The following is a 23,438-nucleotide window of genomic DNA, read 5'->3' as shown; positions in this document are numbered from 1 at the left end:
ATTCCTTCGTATTATTTTTTTCATATTATCATATTAAAATTATAATTCAATAATTCAATATATTTGATAATCCAATATCGTTACATCTTATTATGTTCATCTTATTAATATTCTGAGTCATCAGAATTCTACGAAACTAGAAAGTCAAGAACGGCAATATTATAAAAAAAAAAATTTCACAAATTAATATCAACCATTAATTAATCTTAACTAATGACTAAAATTAACAAATAATAAATTTAATACTAACATTAATATAATTAAATATCACGCACACATTAACACAGATTGAACAGCTGCAAATATATCAATCAAAGAACACGTAATCGCAGAAAGCCTTAAAAGAGTATAAAAAAGAAAAACTTCCCTTCTCATAAAAGATTCGAATCAACCTCCATACGCCGTGCACAAGCACTCAACCCTTTCTCTCGCCAAAGTTCCTTCCCCTAATCTCGCCCTCCCTCCCCTAATCTCGCACACACAACGATCTCGTCTCGCGTGTCGCTTATCGGTCCGTGATCGAGTCTCGAAAAGTCGAATCCCGGCTAATTTGAAAGTGTTTCTCTCCTCGCAACCGAGGCATAAATCAGTTTGGTTCGCCACGAACGAAGATGAATGTTCGTCAATCATCGAGCCGGTTGGCGATAAATCAATGGGGAGACGCGTTAAAACGCTCGCGTGCCCAGCCATTGGGGGAAAGGAAGGAGGGATGGGCCGTATTATACACGGGCGAAAATCGAATTACACCGAGAAATAATAATCGCGAGCCAACGAATCGATAATTGGCGAAATTCTGGCAGGAGATCGTTCGAGCGCCGACAATGGAAATCGTATCACAAACCCGGCGGCGGTATTAAAGTGAATTAATGTCTCGACGAAATTGCTCTGTAATGCGTGCGCTCCAGGGATTTAATGGGAAATCAAAAAATAGTGGCGGCGAGGGGGTGAGTGAAGGGGTTCGTAGGAGGATGTTGTAGGAGGAGCATTTATTATTCGAATCGAGCGTGTCGTATCTTTGAATTGAAATTTTTTTCTTTTTCATTTCTCCTTTTTTTTTTTTTAATTGTATCAATAATGAAACGAGGAGAAAAAACAATATCGCAAAGAGCTATTATTATGCAAATATTATTGTATATATTTGCATAATAATAAATATTATTGTATTTCATAATATATATAAATATCATGGATTTTGCATTGCGATGGTATTTGTGTTTTAAAATGACGCTTTTGGATAAGCTTGTATGATTGAGAATAAAATTTTGATAAATGATATATTTATCGATCTATACTTTTATGAATAGTAATAAATATAATAGTAGACAATTAATATAAATGATTGGTAATAATTATTCATAAGTTATTTATAAATATACATGAATGTGAAAAATAGATAACAAAATAATCTAATCTATTCAACAATTAATTAATAATATTAATATTCAACAATTAAAATCATACTGTATAAATTTTTATTATTTTCAAAATAAATTTCATATTTCTTTTCATTCGTTCCCTCAGATTTTTAATATTTAATCACGCGTGTAACGTGATCATCGAAAATTATTTGCTACATACATTTATTTATTTGCTCACAAGGAAATGATTCAACGCATTATTACAATAATTCACGATACTTTCTGAATTTTATATTATTATCGGATATTCACACAGTATGAATATATTTATTTCACGAACGTTTTCCATATCGAAGATTTTATTTATCGTTAAAGTAATCGCGCTGTATCATTATAATAATATGCACGGTAGCCAGCACAATAAGAATTAAAATCTCGAACATTGCATTAGCATTGATATGCATAACATTAAAACGTAACGCGCGTGCAAATGCGAAGTAATTGTTGTATATAATTTGTTTTTAATTAGCGTGTAAATTTTCAAAATTCAGTGAGACACAAGACCGCGTCCAATTTGCGAATTAATTTCATTCCGGTGACACGTTTTAACTTTTAATTGGTAAGTATTGCCTTTTAAAAAAGACTTATAATGCAAACGTATCCGTGCATTGTGATATTTCGTATTCCATAATGGAAAACATTCGATATATGTATGCCAGAAATTTATTTATTATTTGTTTGCGATTGTGTACATACCTTTTTACGAGATATCTTTGAAAATTTGAGAAATATTATGAATCAATACAAATTTGATTTTAGAATCAAAGAAATTTTGTATTTGCTTTCATTAAAATGAAACACATGTACTTATTTCTTTTTGTTTCTTTGCGAGAAAGTATTTTCCTTTTTTATTTATTTTTTAATTAGTATAATTTAAGATACGTGTTGTTATTATCATCATCATTTCTATTAAGTTTTTTACAATATAGTAAAAAAAGAATTTCAAGTGGATGATTCAACGTATAATGATTTCTACAATTCAATTATTTTCAATTTTATGAAACAAATTCTTTCGTAATTATTAGTTGAATAAAAATATTTCTTCAATATTTCTATTTAAAAAAATACGAAACTTCCAAATTACACAAAATATAATCAATTCGACATTTAAAATAAATTGAAAATTTACATATGTATCTACGCGATTCATAAATGATTCAATATAAAAAAATACCCAGAAATGGTACTATTGATAAAATGAATAAATAAATAAAAACGTTCGTCAACTAAAAAAAAAATCTATTCTATTGCAAATTGTCATGGACAAAACAAATTCATAAATCTTGGTTATAAAAACGCTTGTACGCGTGCATCAAGCGACCAATTATAATGATCGCTCATTGAAAACATCCCAAAAAAAAATAAAGAAATAAAAAAAGATAGTAAAATAGTAGAATTTAAACTAAATTTAAATTAAATGAAACGATAAATCACCATAGTAACATCGAATTGAAGAGGGGCCGTTAATTAAGAATTAACGCGCGCGCGAAATTCAATGAGCTAAATTTCAGGAATGGGATCGTTTTAAAGCCATAAAGTCGCGATAATTTATTCCTTGTTCGACGTGCATATGTCAGACAATGTAAGCCACGCGGAACCGTGTAAATGTCGGCCGATAATCAAACGCGCGGATCTGGAAATAATCGGGGCCAATAAATTCGAGATACCATGAAATTCGTGCACACCCCACTCTTTTACGAATTTGTTGTTGATCACAGGTACGAGAGTAACGATCTCGTTCAAACCGATTTGAAGTTAGCCAGTCGTGCAATGATAATTGTTGTTCCGCGATTCTGAGCCAGAAAAGGATGAACACAACGTGTTTCGATACAGAGAATAATCGAAGCTCGATTAAGAAAGATAGATATTTTTCGATATTCCATCGGATTGGTTGGATAGTCGATTGAGAAATTTTGAAAAATTCCATGACCCGTAATGGAATTAGGAATTTTATCTTTTTATCTTTTGATTTCTTCTTTTGTTTGCTGAATTAGTTTCGTTACAGTTTTCGCTTGTTCTTTTTTACTGAGCTTTATCGATTTATCTATTCATAAAGTAGAAAGAATCTGATTATATTTATTTATATTTTTAATTATACGTCAATAATCAAATTTAAGTGTTATAATAATAAAATTGTAAGCTTAACAATATCGATAGTAATTACGACAAATAAGAACGATTTAAATGATTTTGAAAATCTTTCAAAGAAAAAATAACAAATTTGGAATCTGAGTATATTAACATAAGAGTTAACTTTGAAGAAATTAATCTTCTTATTATGTCAGATATATTCCCAATTTAAATTGAAATTTTTAAAATTCACAAATTCTCCTTTTTATTCAACTTTAAAATATTAACACTAGAACTAGCAAACTGTAATATTTATTTTACGTGTAATTAAAATAATGTTATAAAAATAAAATGTTATAAAAATATACAAAGACATTTTCATGTTGTCAATAATAAGAAAACAAGAAATATAAAATCCATTTCAAAAAGTTTGATTGTTCTAATGTTAAGATTAGGTATAAGTTCACAAATAATTATAATTCTAACTCAATTTTACCAGGAATCGTCGAAGGGAGAAAAATTCGAATCCCACCAACAGATTTAACATCAACTAATCCATCTTCTTTTCCAGGCCAGCATTTTTAGAAATTTCTCCACGCGATTATCCTCTGTATAAATCGATAAACGAAATCGCGACGCGTTTCTCGTTCCATCGACGACAATCCACCCTGTCATTTAATCGAACGAATTGAATCCTCAAACTCGAATCGAATCACGTGGAGGAAGGTAACGAACCACGAATAAATAATATAATAAAAGAAAACAAAGAAACGGCACATTTCAGAGAAGCATCCAGTATCCTACGATGATTTACGTCCGTAAATTCGTAAAAAAAAAAAATAAAAATAAAAATAAAAAAAAAAAATTTCTAAAGTTCGATTCTCAATGTTGTTGCCTCTCGCCCTCGTGGTCGTGGTTGAAAATCGGGCCCGAACACGTGCAATTGGACCCACGCAACGTGTGTTAAGAAGTCTGCGGCGACAATAAATGCGGGGCGACTTCACGGCACCGTGGTCTCCTTCACCAGCCCAGAGTCCCACCTGGTAAGCCTCAGTATCCAAAGCTTTCAAACGAATCAACAACAAAAAAAAAAAGATATTATATATAAATAAATAAAATAAAGTGAAACAAAATTTAGCAAAAGAAAAAAAAAATTAAAGATAAAGAGAGAAAAAAAAAAGAATAACGAATAGAAAGCAAGAAAGATTGATTGAATGAAGCACAACACGGAGCAAGCTCGTAAAGCTCGCTCTCTTTCAAGCTGATTCGCCCGCCATTTGATACGCACCTGTATAATTATTCTATATATAATATATATTATATATAATTGGCTAAAAATCTCACGCGAAACTTAGCTTTTTAGCGAGGAGCGATCACCAGAGCACCAACTTTTCTTCACCAACCACTCACGTACCTTTATCTCCACTCTCTTTCTTTCTCTCTTTCTCTCTATCTGTCTATCTATCTCTCTTTCTCTCTCTCTCTCTCTTTCTCTTTCCACCTTTCAATTTGGTTTCTTTTCTTTGTCTTTTCTGTCGAGAGAGACCTCGCGACGCGGGTCGAAACGGGGGGAAATCGGCACGACGATGAAAAGTTTCGAGTATTTTTCCTAGACTGCCATCCAGTTTCTCGATTATGGCCTTCAACCCCCGGAACCACCCCCTCTAGCTCCCTCTAGCGTGCTTCTCGACGACTTGAATGATCAAGCAGCAGGAACTGGGTTAGCTTCGGCACAGAGAGTACACTCGAGCAGATGGAATTTTTCCTGATTCTGATCGAATATTTTTTTTCTTCTTTTTTTTTTTTTTTGTCGAAGGTAGAACGCCTCGAGTAATGTTTTACTGTAACGATTTTCAACCCTTTCGAGATCCCATTCGGGTTCGTGTGATTTCAGATTAATGTAATGTTTTTTTTTTTCGTATTAAAGTTCACCGGTTATTATATTTTTTTTATTCTTTTATGATATTTAATTTAGAAATTAATTAGTATTATGAAATTATTACGTAATTAATATAAATTTCTATGAATATATAATAGAGGCATTAAGTGTTTGTTGTTCCCTTTGTTGATTAATAACGAATAATTAATTGTTAATTTTTAAAAGGGTATGCTTAATCTTATGAGAGAATTGGATAATTTTGATGCTCGTATAATATTATATAATCAATAATTGATTCTCGATATCTTCCAAACCAGTTCGAAAAATTCTTCAATCGCATGATTTATTTAAAAGTTTATGAAAATTCTTTATTTTTATTAAGATTCATTCTCAGTCAGTCCATAAAAAATCCAAGTTGATGTTTTCAAATGTAACCTAGCATCTTTTGCAAAAAATATTTCAACGTTTCGCAAAAATTTCAGCTTCCTGTTCAGTATATTATTCAAACTTGGGACTAGCTGCAATATTTTGTAAAACATTGAGATGCTTTCTCGAAAAAAACGTGACTTACATTCGGGAAACTTTGACTGTAAAAAAATCAATTCTAAAAAATCTTATTATCAAGTACATAAATATACCTGATTTCTTAAATTTGAAAACTTTTCTCTTAAAATTTAAAATAGCATCTTACTTTTTTAATCGAGGAATTTATTTACAATATATTCTACCAATCTAATTCTATTCTATCAATCTACGATATATTCTATCAATATAATTTCTATTTCTCGCGTTCAAAACATTTATTCATAAAAAATAGAAGGTTTAATATTTTGATAAATGAAGATATCATAAAAAAAAACATATTATGATTATAATATCTAAAACTTTGAAAATTTTTTCCATATTTTTGTCGTGCCGATTTTTCGTCGCTTCCCCGCAGGCTTTCTTGTGGAATGGTTAGGAAGTCATGTCACGATTTGTATATATATATATAAATATATATAAATAGTTCACGCGTGGGGTTCTTTGCTCACGATCTTAAAGCCTAGCCTCTATAGGTATACACCACTGGTCACTGCACATGCACGCAATAATCTTCGCTCCTCTCGTTATTGTCATCACTGTCACTCATATCTCGTCTCATCTACGCGATTCTCGCGTTTTCTGTAATCTTATTTCTAACTAGATTCGAAAAAAATGTTCATTTCACGGGTCAAATCGGTTCACAATTATATCCACTGTTTAATAATTAACGATAAAATATCCATAATTCGTAAAGTCGTTGCGACATATAGAACACGTTCGTTTCCAAACTATTCAATGCGAAACAATTCGAAAGTCGAAAGATAAACATCTATCCGCGATAATTCGCCGATTTCTCGACTCGAAATTAATTTGCTCGCGATACGCCGTTTCGTTCAATGGTTTTGATTAAACGTGACGCGAATATTCTCCGATATATTCTATAAATATGTACTCATTTCATCGAATCCATCCTCTGTGCCTCGTGGAATGAGCGACTAATAAGCGTCTGAGAATTGCCTTTAGCTCGATGCACTTGAAAATGCATGAGAAAAGAGAAACGGAACGAATCGCACCGCCTGCATGTTGACGCAACAAAATCTACGTCTAATTGTTCTTTCAGGACGAAAATGGAACGCGTTCCATGTGTGAACGCGACATTGCCTGTCCTTCGTGACCGGCCGCCTTCGTGATCGAGGACGATTGATTTCGAAATATGGATTGGAACAGAGACATTCGCGGTAGTTGGTCAAATATGAGATCTGAAGAGTAATTTCCATTCGAAGTTGAATATTCGTTGAAAGTAGGCTCGTTGAAAGCACAAATAGATGGAATTTGGATCGAGTTTAATCCTTTGATGACAATATGTTATATTTATGTTTTATAATTTTTTTTTTCTGCATAATTTAAACGAGTTTTGGGATAGAGAATCGAAATTTTGTTCAGAGATTTTTTTCTTTTTTATATATTTTTGATATTGAATGAAATTTTATTTTTAAAACATTCAATAAGGATTTAGTTTAGTTTATTTTCTTTTTGATATTTTTCCTAATGTTTTATGCATAAGCAAATAAATCAGAGTTGAGAAGATTTTATTTTAATCTTTTAATATCTATATCATACATGTACAGTTATGTATAGTTTTATTTGAAGGTAAAATAATGATATATATAGGAATTTAATTTACATTAATTTATATTAATTCCAATCGTTTTTTTTTAATTTTTTTATTTTTCTCAAATATTTGATATCTGAACAATTAAATCGGGGAGAAAATTTTATTTGAAAGAGAAATTTAAGAATAATAGATAGATAAATAATAAGAAATTTAAGAGAAATTTAATTATTCTATATTATTTCTTTCTTTATATTTCTCTTAATATTTGATATCTTGAAATCGCAAAGAGGAGAAGAAAATTTTATTTTTAAATTCAATTATTTCTAAAGAAAAGGAAAATTTGAAATTCTATTTATTCATTCCTTTTTTCCATATTTTTCTTAATATCTAAATTTGAAAATCGAATAATTTTTTTATTTATTAGTTTACACATCTCTCTTTTCGATATTTTTCCACGATATTTGTTATCCAAACAATTGAATCGGTGAAGAGAAAATTCCATTTCGAAATTACTCGAAGGAGAAATTTACCGACACAAAACGAAACTTTAGAATCTGGATGTTCGTTTCGCAATTAATTAAGCTATTGGGATTAGCCACGGATCGAGAATTCGAAACAGCATGGAAACTAAGATAAACCCGGCTTTGGAACTGCAAGAAGAAAGAATTAATTGGCTAAAGTCGAAAACTTTGAGTTTCTGTTTAGTCATTAATTAAGTTATTTCGGCATATTCATTTTTACATACAAAATATCTTAAAGTATTCTTGAAGTCGTGAATACATTGTTAATTTATCGATCTATTAAAATTTTATAACCAATTAACCAATTATTCAAATTATCAAAATACTCCATGGAAATATCTACTCCATCCTAATATTTCCATTATCTCCTATATTTTATGTATTTCAATCCATTTATATATATATATTTAAAACAAATGTAACGTCACCAGAGGATTAAATCTAATTCAACGAGTCTATTTCCGATTGATTAATCGAGAATTTCCGAATTGAAATATGAAATTCGAAGCATCTTTCAACCGTACGATCCAAAATATTAAAATTAAAATTTCAAAAAAAATTTTTTTTTCTTTCATTTCAAAACATTTTAAATGTTCCAATGATCAAAATTTTTTATTCAATGACATGAAACACACGCATACATGTGTAACTCGGTCCAGTTTAGACCCGTTTCCATCGCAACGACCAGCGTTGTAACCGATTCCGGTAACCTAGTTAACCGGAATAATAAAGCACGAAAAGCTGGGTCATCATCGTTTTCCAGAGATGGGAGAGGAGCGCATAAGGTTATCTGTGCATCGGCGACCAGCGCGAGAACATCAAAGAAATTTGGACTTCCGGCCCCTCCAACACTAGCACACAGGAGATCAGTTCGTCTCGTCTCACGATCGTTTCGCCCTCTATCCACCAACATATCTACTATACATATCGTGCATCACACATTCATACATACTCGTATATATATACACACATATACATACACAATATGTTACATGGAAAGATTTATCTTACTCGGATCTTCCTTTTGTTTCCCTCACCTCGCGAATAACTTCCTTCTGTCTTTCTCTATCTCTTTCTCTGTCTATCTATCTGTCTAACTCTATTTCTCTAACTCTTTCTAATTCTCTCTATTTTTCTCTTTCTTTCGTTCTTCCTTCCTCTGTCTCTCTCTCTCTCTCTCTCTTTCTTTCTCTTTCTTTCTCTCTAAATTCTCGTCTACGGAGCTCGAGGTGGAGCAATAGCTCGTGTAACCACGACACCAATATCGTAACTCTTGCACAGCTGCAGCACGGTGGGGCTCTGGGTAAGAAAACACGAAATAACTTTGAATATATATTTCTCGATTACTTTGGCTACCAGTGTGCCAAGTTGTCCAACGAACCTGAAAATGCCTTCCAGTCAGACGACAATGGATATAGGGGAAAAGCAGGAATAGGTTAACTATAGATGAAATTTAGAATGATTAAGTTAAAGTTTCTTTTGGTACGAATGAATATAATATTCATATATTTTATATGGGTTTGATTATGTTGGTATTGATAGCATAGAAGCATCTTATAAATTTTTATTGATTTCTTATGATTTCTTATGAAAATTTCAAAGATATGGAATTATGGAATTGTGTTGATAATAATTAATGTTAAATTTAAAAATTACTGTAAAGTTGCAAATTTATTGAATTAACTCTGTTATTTTATTCTAGAAATTTGTTTTTTTTTCTTTCAAATATATTAAAATCAAGTTGCAAGAATCTTTTAATTTCTATCAAATTGTTTTAATGAATTGAAACTATTTTTAACTTGTGAATCAGTTTTTTATTAATAACGAATATTCTGAACTTATCTAAATAAAACATTGCATTCTAATTATACACCAATTTAAAAAATGTTGTGAAAATGATGTTTTAATTAAAACATAAAAGAATAATATCCTAAAAGATAAATTAATAGAAAATTGGAATTCGAAATAGTTTCTTTTTCACACACACGTTATTATAATTTTATTATAACATCTTATTATATTACAATCTTAATATCAGTCTTATATTACAATCTTAATATCATATTACAAATAAATTTTGATTTCATTTCAATTATATTCAAATCACACATTTAGATTTTCAAATACAACATTTTCAAAATAAATAATTAAACTGTAATATAATTCTACATTTTCAATTGTATTCTAATCTTAAATTGAATTTTCATCAATATTTAAATCTTCAAAAACTCACTTTCATCTATCTATTCCTAATCTCAACATCAAATTATCCCTTAAGAATCTCATTTCACAAAATTCCTTCTATACATATTTTTTTATTCCCTATTATCTCAACTATCTTACTTAACAATCTTATTTCATTATTCTCTCTCACAAATTCTCATCTTTATTCAACAACTTTCTTTATCTTCTCATTCTCATCGTATATTTATAATCATAAAAATCTTTAAAAAAAACTTATTTGACAGATAGATCTAATTTTGTCGCAAAAATTATTGCCAGAACTCAAGATGATCGATATTCGAATCGATGATGAAGTTTGGCAAAGATATAAATCTCGCTTGCCACGGTCAGAGTGCTTTTAACAAAAGGCCACTACGTTATAGGCCGTGACATAGTTCCTTGTGGTTATGCATCGACCTATAACGTTGCACATCAAGCTGGAAACTTGTAGCTTGCACCGAGCAACTTGCGGTTCCCCCAACTCGGGTGAACTTTACTTCGACAGCTCTAGGGCGAATGCAAAGCACAGGCAAGTACATTGAAACCCGCACAAAGGATGCATCGTGACAGGGTTAAGGGGAAGACTGTGCATTCCCCTTTTAAATTTCAACCGTGCAAAAGATTATTCGGCAGTGGTTGAAGAGTTTACGTGGCGATACTTTGAAGGATCAAGTTTCGAATAACGTGAGTACCCACTTATATGTTTGTTGGCAAAATATTAAATGTAAACAATAAGAAATAATAATTAGACAATGATGAAAAAATTATTCTATTGTGATAAAAAATTGTCATTAATATAAAAAAATAAATATCACTTATATCAAATAGAAAATTGTACATTATATGAAAAAGATTAAATCTAAAATTTGACTTTTCAAAGAGAAATTTACAAAATGAGAATTTGTTTCAAATTTTCTGTATTAAAAGAATAATAATTGATATAAGAAAAAATATTATTTAAATATAATAGGTTTTCTTATTTAAAAAAAAAAAAGGAAAATTCGTATATACAGTTTATTTTTGTAAAAATAATCATAAGTTGTGAAATTATATACGTCTCTTTCTATCCTTCTTAATCTTCACTATACATATTTAATACTTACTTTTAAAATATTTAATACTTAATTATTAATTATTAATATTAATAATATTTAATACTTAAAATATATATATAATAATATACTTATAATATTTAATACTTTTAAAATATAAAATATATATATGAATTTATTTTATACAAGATTTCAATTTATTATTATTGATTTCGACTAGCATTGTTGTATATCTGCACAACTTCTGTATAACTGCTAATTTCTATTTTGATCGATTAATCAATCCACGATTCTACATATCCCTTCGACCTTAATATCGTGAGTCCTCTGAGAAGGAGATGTTCCACCATGACAGCCAACTGTTCCCGATATTAACGATACGCCGACATGTCTCCATTTAGTAGAAATTCATATAGATCGAATAACACGATAAGCTTTCTGACAGATATTCCCTCGTGATTATGAACTATGTGCCGACACATAAAATGGAATACCTATTTCTTAACGATACAGAGCCTATTTCATTTATTTTCGAAATTTTCTTGGCTGTAAAAAAATTTCAATGCTGGATATATCTTAAACAAAATCCGTTGAAAATAATTATTGAAAATGTTATCATTAAATAAATCGATATATCTTATGATATGATATATAAAAAGTTAACCAATCGTTAAAATAGAAAATTTCAATAAGTTATCAATAACGAATATCACGATCGATCGAAGATTTCACTATAATTATAATTTCACTTTATACCAACAAATTTATTTAGTAACAAATGAATATTTCACTATAAATTCGGCTATTTCATCGGCAAAGACTTGAATAATTTCATGATATAAATGATTCTCTTAGTCCAATGAACCTTGGTGACCGATTCGTCTAGGGACCGCAAGGAATGCGGTTTCAGGCTGAATTCTCGACCAATGCAATTCTCGGAGGAGCAGGTTGTCCAACCTTGGCTTCCGACACGTATCGCCCCCTGCATTTCCTAACAACCTAACTAACTTGCGGCCCCAGGCAGTCTCCATATCCCTTGAGTTGTGTAACTGCCTGGTCCCATCGTCTCGAATGAAATTGATCTCGATCCAAGGATCTAGCGCCTTGTATCACGGTCCAGAGGTTCATCAATATTGCAAAGTTGGCCCAGTTAATGAAAGTTTTTTCGAACATGGTATATAGTGAATCGAAAGAAATTCGAGAGATATTAAGAAATGTAATTTCATGATGAAGAAAATAGTCTAATAGGGATTAAATTGAATGATTCGTTGAATTTTAAAATAGAATAAAGAATGAATAAGAAAATGATGTGACAAATTTTAGATACAATTCATATAATTGATATACTTAAAGCAAAAATAATGTTCTTCAATGTGTTGAATATAGTGAGATTTGATTTATCGTAAGAAGATTTGAATGTGATATAATTTTAAAGTAATCTTCTTTTGAAATATTTAATTAATAATAGATAATCTAGAAATATTTTTATATGAATATATATTAACTTCTAATTTACGTATAATACTTGATTATTAATTCCTACCGGAGACAGAGGCTCCTGACAGAAGTTACTCAAATCGATATTGCAAAGTTGGTAATTGTCAGATTTTCCCTAGGCGAAGTATAAATTATTTATTAAACTACAAATTACAAAGCAATACATTTGAAGTAAATGCAAAGATTCTTATTGAATAAAACATTTTTTTGGATTAATAAATTGATGAACATTTGAATTACTTTTTATTATAAAATAAAATAATATGAATGAATTAAATACCGCAATAATAATTTCTTTTTTTTATTAATTTGAAAATTGAAAAATATAGGGAATTTTTAAAATTTTTCATTTTTCATTGTTTGCAAGAACGAAGCAATATTTCGCCGGTTATATCCAGTTCGAGCAATTATTTTCCACCCAGTAAAAGGAAATTTTTATCGCACGCTACGTTTATCAGATTCCCTTTCCCACGTAAAATAACTCGACGTGTTTAAATACGCGGCAGTAAATCTATCATTTCTAACTGATACACTGACCCTTTATTTTTTATTGCAACAGTCAAACAGTATTTCATCGGCAACAACTAGTGTGAGCAATCATTTTCCATGTACCTGAAGAAATCTCTATGCACATTTTATCAGATTTTTTTGCCCGAATTAATTCGATAAAATCGTTTAACAATTAAAGTGAAATAAACGGTAATATATATTAACTCTCATTTTTAATTGCTATTATTTTTCACAATAACAATTGTTATTAAATGTTAATAAATAGTGGAATAACATTTGAAATTAAATTCAACCAATTGTTATAAATAATTTTGTATGTTATATCGTAAGATTCATAATAGCAAAGTTGAACAGATCACGAGACATGAAAAATTCAGATGTTTCTTTTTTGTCTCGCGCAAAATTTGATATTCTTCGTTTCAATATGATTGAAATAATGCAAATCAAATGATTAACTTCATCTGATAAACTTAATTATTTTTCTGATTATGATTCAAAATAATTTGACGATAATCAAATATTTTTTTGTATTTAATTCTTGCATAAATATAGAAATATTTTCGCATAATTTATATGCATAAAATGAGCATTTATTATCGTGAGCATGACAATTATAACCTGTTCACTTTCTTTCTTTTCTTCTATCTTGTTATATTTGAAATTTACGGTGCAAGTTAAGCTTATTCGATATAATTAGCTTATTATTCGATAATAAGCTAATAAAAATAAAATATGATCTATTATCGCTGACAGATATTCATAGTTTCTATCATCGGCTGCATTAATAAATAATTTTTTAATTATAATCTTGTGATTAGTTTTTATTGTATGTTCTTTATAAAAACCAAGCATTCGTAATAGATATTTCCATTGTAAACTCCAAGAAAAAGTTTATTCTCTATCTTCAATGTTTTTCAATATTGAAATTGGCTGGCATTTCGAATGCAAAGGATTAAAATCAAAGTTCGAAATAATATAACTTTTCATTATATTTATAACACAAGCCATAAATATCTTTTAAAAATATTCTCGCATTATAAATTCCAATGAAAAGAGATAAACAAAAGTTCTTGAAGATAAAAGTTTTACTTTAAACAGAAACATAAAAATAAAAATTTTATTCGTGAATATTAAACGAGGTCATTGTAACAAATATTAAATAATATCTATCATATCTTTTATTCTATATAAACTTATAAATAATATAACATTATATTGTTAAATAAAACTAGTATCCATCTAATAATTTAATATCTTATCTATTTTGTTTATCTTATGAAATCTTTTCTAAAATAACTTGTTTCTCTTTTATTTGTTCCATAAGAAGATTCCTAATGATAATACTTCTTTTAATAAAAATTCCACAATATATTTGAGGGAACAGATATTCCCTCAAATGAAATACATTAATATATGTTAATATATTCATACAGTACCATTGGAGAATTGATTGTAGAGATCAAAACAAATATAAAAATAGATATACAAAAATTAATTTATATAAATTGAAATTGATTTATTTTTGTCTCGTTTCATTTAAACTATTTATATAACAAACATCAAATAACATTAAAAACTATTTATACAACAAATTATTAAATTATTTATAATTTAATAAAAACGAAGATTATCTTTGTCGCGCCATCATTTCGTTCTATCTCTTTCTCCCTTTATCTAATATAAACTTACTAATAACTTAATAAATAATTTTCAATCGACATTTCTACACACATTTGTTTTTATTTTAGAATCAACTCTCCAAATGTGTTTCACATTGATATTCTTTTATACCATACATTTAAAAGTTCGAACAGAACTGTTTATTTTGATTCTGATTAAAATGATTCATTCCAATAACACTTTCCGGCCATATCACATTGAAATTATTGTAGCAGAGGATAGACTGCCTCTCTATTTCTCCTCAAAACTCTTTAGACGAGAGATGTTACCATTTCATTGGCACAGTAATATCGTAGCTGCCTATAATCTTCGATACACGGTACATGTGAGTTGACACGAGGCACGAGGCATGTTTTCGTTGTTATGTCGTGCGGATATTTGCGCTACGAACATCCCCGGATTCCTGTATAGAAATTGTTCGATGGATATTCACCGAAAACGTTACATGAATATTTAACAAGCGGCTGGTAACAAACATGACCGATATAATATGGGGTCAAATCTCGGGTGAAATTAGGATGCATCGTGGTAAATAACTGTGTAATAAACGAAAATTCCGGAAATAGGATGTTTTTGAGCGTGTTGATATTTTGGGGATGACTTTTATTTTTTCTTTTTTCTTTTTTTTATTTTGTTTGAAAATAAAATGAAAATTTGTCTGGCAAAATTTACTAAATAAATATAAAATATAATGAATGAATATAGATGAAAATATAATATTTAAGATGTAAATTTTTTTTATATAATTTTTATGAATAAATAAATGGATGGATGAATAAGAAAATAAAGAAGTTTTTAATTTCTTTTGAGGTGAATGAAAACTTTCAAATTATTTGCATTTGTTCAATTCACAATTCAATGATTTGTTTATTGTTTTATATCATTTTAAATAAGATTCTGAAAAGTAATTTTTAACTGTGAAAATAATTCATGTTACCAAATTAATAATACAACGACCGACAAATTAGAATTTCAAATGTGAAATGGTACAGTAATGGTAATAAAAGATATTTGCATATCATTTATTATATATAATATTATAACATCAATTATTATAGCATTTATATTAAAGTTAAATATATTAAATACAAATATATATACAAATATATTAAAGTTGTTTAATAATTTCATATGATTCAATAAAAATTTAATATTATAAGAATCTAATAAAAAACTATCTTAATTGAGAAATGAAGATGTATGCAAATACTTCTTATAACCATTGTTTGTTTTAATGATTCATTTCAGTCCTCAAAATATTCCAAATTCATTAAAATCAAATTCAAATTAAAACTTATTTTATTATCATTTCTTAAAAACATCAATATAAAGTTTATTTAAAGTTTTTATAACATCTTATTAATTGATCATAAAAATGATTTCGTTAAGTTAATCTGTGTAAAAAAAATTTTTATTTTTTTCAATTTTATAGATTTTTTAGCAATTTATTTTGCTAAGTTAACATCCAAACAATCTCCCACATAATATCACACATTATATATCATATATAATATACACTAATATACATTTGATCATTCTTTTATAAAGTTTGAACTTGCAAGCTAATGAAATCTCTATTGTAAATGATCCTTGTATCTGTTCTTTTTGTAAAATTTTCCAAACACATTCGTATTCATAAAAAATAAAATGTTTACCCTAGATCAATTGCACTCGTGGAGAAAGGATTATCTTTTTAATGGCTACGACTGTAAGAGTAAATCAAACGTTTGTATTACAAGAGATATAATGGTTCGTTTTAATCTACTATAAATAAAAAATGAATTATTCAAATATTGAAAAATTGAAGAAGGATTATAATCTGTGATTGATAAATCATTCATAATATGGAATATACGTGAATCAAAATTCATTACAAATTACAAATGATTGTGTATTCAAGTGAATAGTATTGTTCGAAATACGATAAAAAATAAAAAATTAAAAATTATATAACAATTATAATTTTAACACTAGAAATAAAAGAATTCATTTGCAAAACTAATTGTAAATTAAATATGCAGTTCTAGATCAAATAAATATCCTTAAAGTAAGATTTTAAATATAATAACAAATTCACATATATAAAAGAAACACAATAATGATAATTATGATGATAACTGTACATTAATAAGAAATATATAAATACATAAATATTCAATATAAAAATACACATTGAATATTCAATGATTAACTAAAAGCTTTATAATATCTATAAAGAAAAACAAAATAAAAAAATGGCAAAGATTTTTCTTTAAACAATCAACCAAGTATAATATCAAACATATTATAAAATGAAATAATTTTAAAGTAAAATAAAATACTTGGTATGTAAATAAATACTTGATAGAAAAGTGAAGAGAATTAAAAGGAAATGAGTGGCTAGCAATAGTTTACAGCACCCTTGCTAAACTATCCTCAGAGACCAGTGTGTTTACAACCGCTTCAAAGTGATCCTTTATTCACTACTCTGGAAACTCGTTCTTTGAATTATCCGTCTCCTGTCATCCTTTTCACGGATTAAGCGTATTCTATAGGGATAGAGGTCCTTGTGGTTCGCCACGGGTTCCACCTCCATTACCACTACTAAGAAGAATTTCTCCTTCCCATAAGCAAACCTAAATCGGGTCTCTTTCGAGCAAACTCGACATCAAACACGATCATTGACTGTTCCCCAATTTGACTGGTAACTTGGCCCGTACGGTAATTAAGAGAGGTATTTGATTTTCTGCTGTAATTAGAGCACTTAACTACCGAGTAAGTTGATTGAACATCGACACTTCAACTCTGCTTTTGTTCGTGGTCGGTCGATTCTTCGAGGTTTTCCTAATTATGTTGAATAATTTCTTTGAAGTGACCATTATAGTTCGTTTTGTTGAACTTTTACAATAATTTATTGTTTTTATTGAACATATATCTCTTTTATATATTACAATTTTTGGAAATTTAACTGTGTAAATATTTTTATTTTTAATGTAATATAATTGGACAATTTTATTAATTTTATGTTTATTTCTTTTTCAATGGAGCTGAATATTTTTTTTCAATATTTTATAATCCTTTAAATACATGTTAAAAAATAAGTTCAAGGATTAGTATTATTTTGAATTGTATTCAAAATAAAAAATATTGAAAGTTTCATTTCAATCTCTTAAAATGATAAATTGTTAAAAAATAAATAAATATTTCTATCTTTTTAAAACTATTGCATTTTGAAATTTAAAAAAAAGAAAAGCATATCAATTTTTGCCATCAAACACAACTATTCAGTCTAAATGAAAGAAAAAAATAAAGATAGAATATTTTTATTCTTATTTCAGAATACATTTCTATCACCAATTGTACGAAAATCTCCATAACTAGTCCACCTGGATTCACAGAATATATTCACGTCTAATTTTCTTATTTTAAGCAACCTGATTTTTGTCACGATTATATGATTCTTCCAGTGGAAACCAGTCCGATAATGCAACGATAAGAGATGCCATATTCTGCTCAAAACTCACAACCCACTATACAATTTGAATATTTTATAATAATGGAAGTTGTAATGTATATTTTAACATAAATATCGCGAAATTTTCTAGGACTCATTAGGTTAATAAGTCTTTCGAACAAATAAGTAATTTATCTATTTATTTAAATAGTATTTGTTCAAATTTTTATCACTTTGATTTTATCATTGAGGTTAAAAATTTAGAATTATGTTTTTTTCTTTCTTATAGTGATCTTTTTCTTGATTTTCAATAGAAATTTTAAATTTTAAATTGCTGAAGTTTATAAAAACTTATACATACTGTATTTGTATTTAAATGTCATTTAATTGCGATTTAAAATTAATAAGAATTTTTAAACTGCGAAAATTTATGCATCTATGAAAAATTTAAATATTTAAGATTCTAAAGAATGCAAAAAGATATAAAATATTCAAAGAAAAATATTATAATTTTCATTCGTGACTTCATTCATAAATTAATGTAGATTTTTTTTAACCAATTAGTTCGGATAATGAATGATATAATAGTTAAAAAATGAAACACATCTTTGTTTTAGTTCTATTTTTATACTTTATAACTTTTTATTCATAAAAATTTAAATTAACATAAACATCTTCAACTTAATAATTTCATGATTAATTCGATAGAATTTTAATAATTTTCTAATCTAAAAACTCTATTTATATACTTTTTACACATTTAAATTTTATGAAACTGATTATTATTATTAATGATTTCAAAATTTTAATCGGTAGTATAAAAACCAGATGTTTCATTTCATTAGAATATTGTTGAGAACATTTTAATAGTAAAAGATTTCGAAATTTACATTGGTACACACGATCCATCGAATTTCGAAGGAATTTCCCTACGAAATTTTCCCATCGACCCTTTTCCACGACGTCCTACAATTCGGAAGATTTTAATTTTAAGCTACAAATACTTGGAATTCTTCGAAAGCACAACGATAATTCTTGTCACATGCTTTCATTGCTTTAATTAAACAAAGTCCTCGATAGAAACCACAACTATTCAAATATCTTGTTCAGAATGAAAGGATAGAGGATAAATTCCCGATACAATCTAAAAAAGTGTTTATCAATTTTATTGTATATTGCTTTTTTTTCATCGTTTTCATCGTTTTTATTAAATTTTTTAATATTGAAGAAATTCTTGGAACTTTACACTTACACATTACACTTTTTTTGAGATATTAAAGAAATTTATAAACTTAGAAAGGTTAAATTTTCTTAATTTTACATTGGAAATTTTTAAATATATAATAATAAATAAAAATTAATAATAAATAAAAATCATTTTAGTTCAATAAATACACAAAATTTTAAAAAAATAAAAGATATAATCTTACAATAATGAATATATAAATCTATTAAAATGTTCAAGAATTTATTCTATTATTAAGTAATGAAATAAATAAAGTGTTAATTGACTAAGATAATAAAATCATAAATTAATTAACAGTATATTGCATTGAAAAATTAATTTTTTCAAAATAACTTATATAAGAATCAATCAATTCAAGGATCTCTTCATTTTTAAAACTTTCAATTAACCATTCAATTAAGCAATTACTCGAATAATTTAGATTAATTTGTTTGTAATTGAATATTTAAAGAAATTCTTTGGACTAACTTAAAATGACAAAAGTTATTTTCAGAAAATATTGATTTATACTAATTGATTAGTCTTTAATCCTCGTTCCTGAAAATAAAATTCGATATATTTATTTCTGAAAACCGATAGATGAAATTCAACTTCGTCAAATCTATCATCTTCGTTTCTCTAAAATATACTTATTAAAACAAAATTAAAGATATATTTCGAAAATCGAGAACGAAACACAACTTCGTCAAATCCTTCATCCCTTCGTACTTCATCCGATCCTAGATTAGGAAGCACGGATTAGTAAATTATTTATTTCGCCAAGTAATTTAACTTTTCTAATTGATCGCCCCCACCCCTGTCGTTTCGTCCTCTGATTTTCCAAACCCGAACCAGACGGGATGAAGGATCGGTGACTGGAAAGTCGAAGGGCAAAGGGTGAAAGAGCCGATTTCCTCCGATGAAATATCCTCCTTTCGACCCACGACGAAGCACCACTTTGCGGTTCCGACTTTCCAGACGAATTTCTGAGGAGAAATGGAGGGAGGGGAGAGGGGACACCGCGAAAGGAAGGGGTTGGCGGTTGCTGAGGTAGCCAGTGGAGGGATGGAAGAGGCGTAGAAGAGAATGGCCACCTAGTCTAAACGAGATTTCTCATTCCCGGCTAATTCGAGAGATTTCGCCGTGGAACGAGTTCCATGATTCATCGTGATGATCCTTGGGAGGATTCGAAAAAAATGGCGCAGGTCTGGCCAATTGCGCAGCCGCCAGTTTATTTCTGACGGAATAGTGGACATTTGTTTCACGGGGGAATTCTCGTTGGTCATGGTACTTTGCCGATTTCTCGGCAATCTTTTCGTTCCAATTGGATTATTACGAAATTTGATGGCTATTTAAGTTGTGCATTGGACACGTGTTTGAGATTTGATGGAACGTTTGGGAAAGGAAAAATATAAAATAAGTTTCACGATGTTTTATTTTATTTTTTTAACTTTGAAATTTGTTCGTTGCTATTGATTACGTAATGAGCCAATTAATTAGAGAAATAATATTTGAAAATTAATGATAATGATATTTGTAAAGTAAGAAATTATGATATAATATTAATTTTGTTGATGATATCTTGTTAAATATAACAAGCTATGAGATATAAAATATAGAATATTAATATATAATTTTAAAATTCAGAATATTTAACAATAAATTGTGTAATAAGTATATTTTAGATATTTGTAATATGTAGATATAATATAATTGGCAATATGATTTGGAAATAGTTAATAAATAAAAAGAACAACATTTAAAAATTTTATTTCTGTTCAAATTAAATGGACTTTAATTTTCTCATTTATACATACTATAAATAACAAATTTTCATCTATATAGCATGAAATTTCAGTTTATCCGCGATATCTGCATCAAAAATTCAAGAGAATTTCTTTTACTCAATCAATTTTTTTCTAATTAACAATTAATCAATTAATAAGCGTTTTCAAAGGAATAACGAGCTCATTACGAATATTCGTGTTAACGATAGAAATTAAATCGTTCTCGAGTTTCATGTTTGCCTTCGCCTTTTACCATTCCTCCATCTTCTTTTTCCCGTTCCTTGATCCCTCGAGCGACACTTCAGGCAACGATTCCTCGTCCTGGAATTTCTCGAGAAACGTGAAATAAAGGAAACAAGTCATCTTGATCGTTCGATCTCGTATTTTCCTTTCCCGAGTCAGAACATTCGGTTTCAATAAACATATTTTATAGATTGATTTTATCGAACGGCATTGAAACGAAGGAGCACGAATTTGGAAGGATTTTGATATTCAACGAACGAAAAGCTGAAGAAATCGATTCTATTCGAAATAGATAAAGAGATGACAAAAGAAAATTGAAGAGATTCTTGATCCATCATTTTACATCGCTTTGGATTTGTTCTTTGAATAACAATATTCATTTTTATAAAACAGTATAGAGATCTGTATTTTAAGACTGTTTTATTTTTATTAAAAGTTAAATATTTAATATGGGAACTTCTAATGGGAAAATCATCCCTTATAATAATAATTTTGGATATCTTATACATATAAAGAATCAAATATATAATGACAAATAACAAAGCAAATATAAATAAGGAAAATATTTTATATTTAATATAAAATAAAATGTTCTGATTAATGAATGATTGTATTTTGTATTTTTTTTTTTAAATAGAATATATAGAATTTTGAACACTATATATTTATTATAATTTATTAAAATTAATGTAAAAGTGATGGTAATACATTACTTGATATTGCGTTTAAAAAACACACTCAGAATTTAATTTCTTATTCACCTCTATATTTATCTCGTCGTTAGATGTACATCTATTTACGTATTATAAAATGTTCGTGTGTCACGCACAATGAAATTATCCCTGACAGTTCGTTCACTGAAAGAGTTATTTGATTGATAATATCTTGAAACATGAACATTTACAATTTTCAATTTTTAATTATATTTAATTTCTAATTATTTTTCAAATATATCATCGAATTTCAAATATATCATTGAAAGAAAGATGATAGTTCTATAATTAAAAATATAATATTTGAATCAATAATTTTAAAAATTAATTTCATTATTTACTGTTATATTAAAATATTTATTTAATTTAATAATCAGACTTAAAATAAAATTTCAATCTAATCAGAATTTCCTGTTATAATTGATTATATTTGATTAAGAATTATTTTACATTCTTATACATTTTTTTCTTTTTTTCTATAATATCTTTTTATATGTACAACAAGTAATAAAATTCTCTTTTTTAACTGTCTATATTTTTATTTGAATGAAAGAAAAAATCTAAAAATGCAAGAAATTTTAATCAAAAGTTTGTTTTTATCATCAGACATTGCAATTTATTTAATTTGATTATTTTTCTTTTTTTATTTATGAATCATTTATTTAAACATTATTTTGCTTTAACATATATCTGAATTATACAATTTATACAATACACTTTAACATTTTATATCTGTATTTTATATATTTGATCTCATTTGATATGAATGAAAATAATAAAATAATTGTATTAAAGATATAATAACTTGTGTTAAATTATTTTTAAGATACTGAATTAAGTCAATTAAGGATTTCTTGGCTTCAAAGAAACTTTAGAGGAAATTCTTGGTTAAAGAAGTTCAGAAAATTGACTGAGCAAGATAAAGAAGTAACTTATACCGATATTCTCATAGGAGGTTCATTTCGTTAACGTTTTGATAAAACTGTCCAAGTAATTTTCTTAGACAAATCTTTGCGTTTCTTTACAATAGATTGTCTCGTATAGGAA

At 28.0% G+C, this 23,438-nt stretch overlaps 1 protein-coding gene across 1 annotated transcript in view; it reads left to right on the top strand.

Annotated features, from left to right (window-relative positions):
- LOC122720222 (neurexin-1) overlaps positions 1-23,438 on the top strand; it is a 420,486-nt gene that overhangs the window by 264,945 nt on the left and 132,103 nt on the right. The window contains exon 9 of the mRNA XM_043946779.1: positions 4,460-4,531. Within this exon, the coding sequence (XP_043802714.1) occupies positions 4,460-4,531 (72 nt within the window). The remainder of the gene's footprint in view (positions 1-4,459; positions 4,532-23,438) is intronic.

Source organism: Apis laboriosa, unplaced genomic scaffold, assembly GCF_014066325.1.
Source record: "Apis laboriosa isolate Shangri-la unplaced genomic scaffold, ASM1406632v1 scaffold122_cov146, whole genome shotgun sequence".
NCBI classification, from domain to species: domain Eukaryota; kingdom Metazoa; phylum Arthropoda; class Insecta; order Hymenoptera; family Apidae; genus Apis; species Apis laboriosa.
This window is presented reverse-complemented; position numbering and strand designations above follow the sequence as displayed.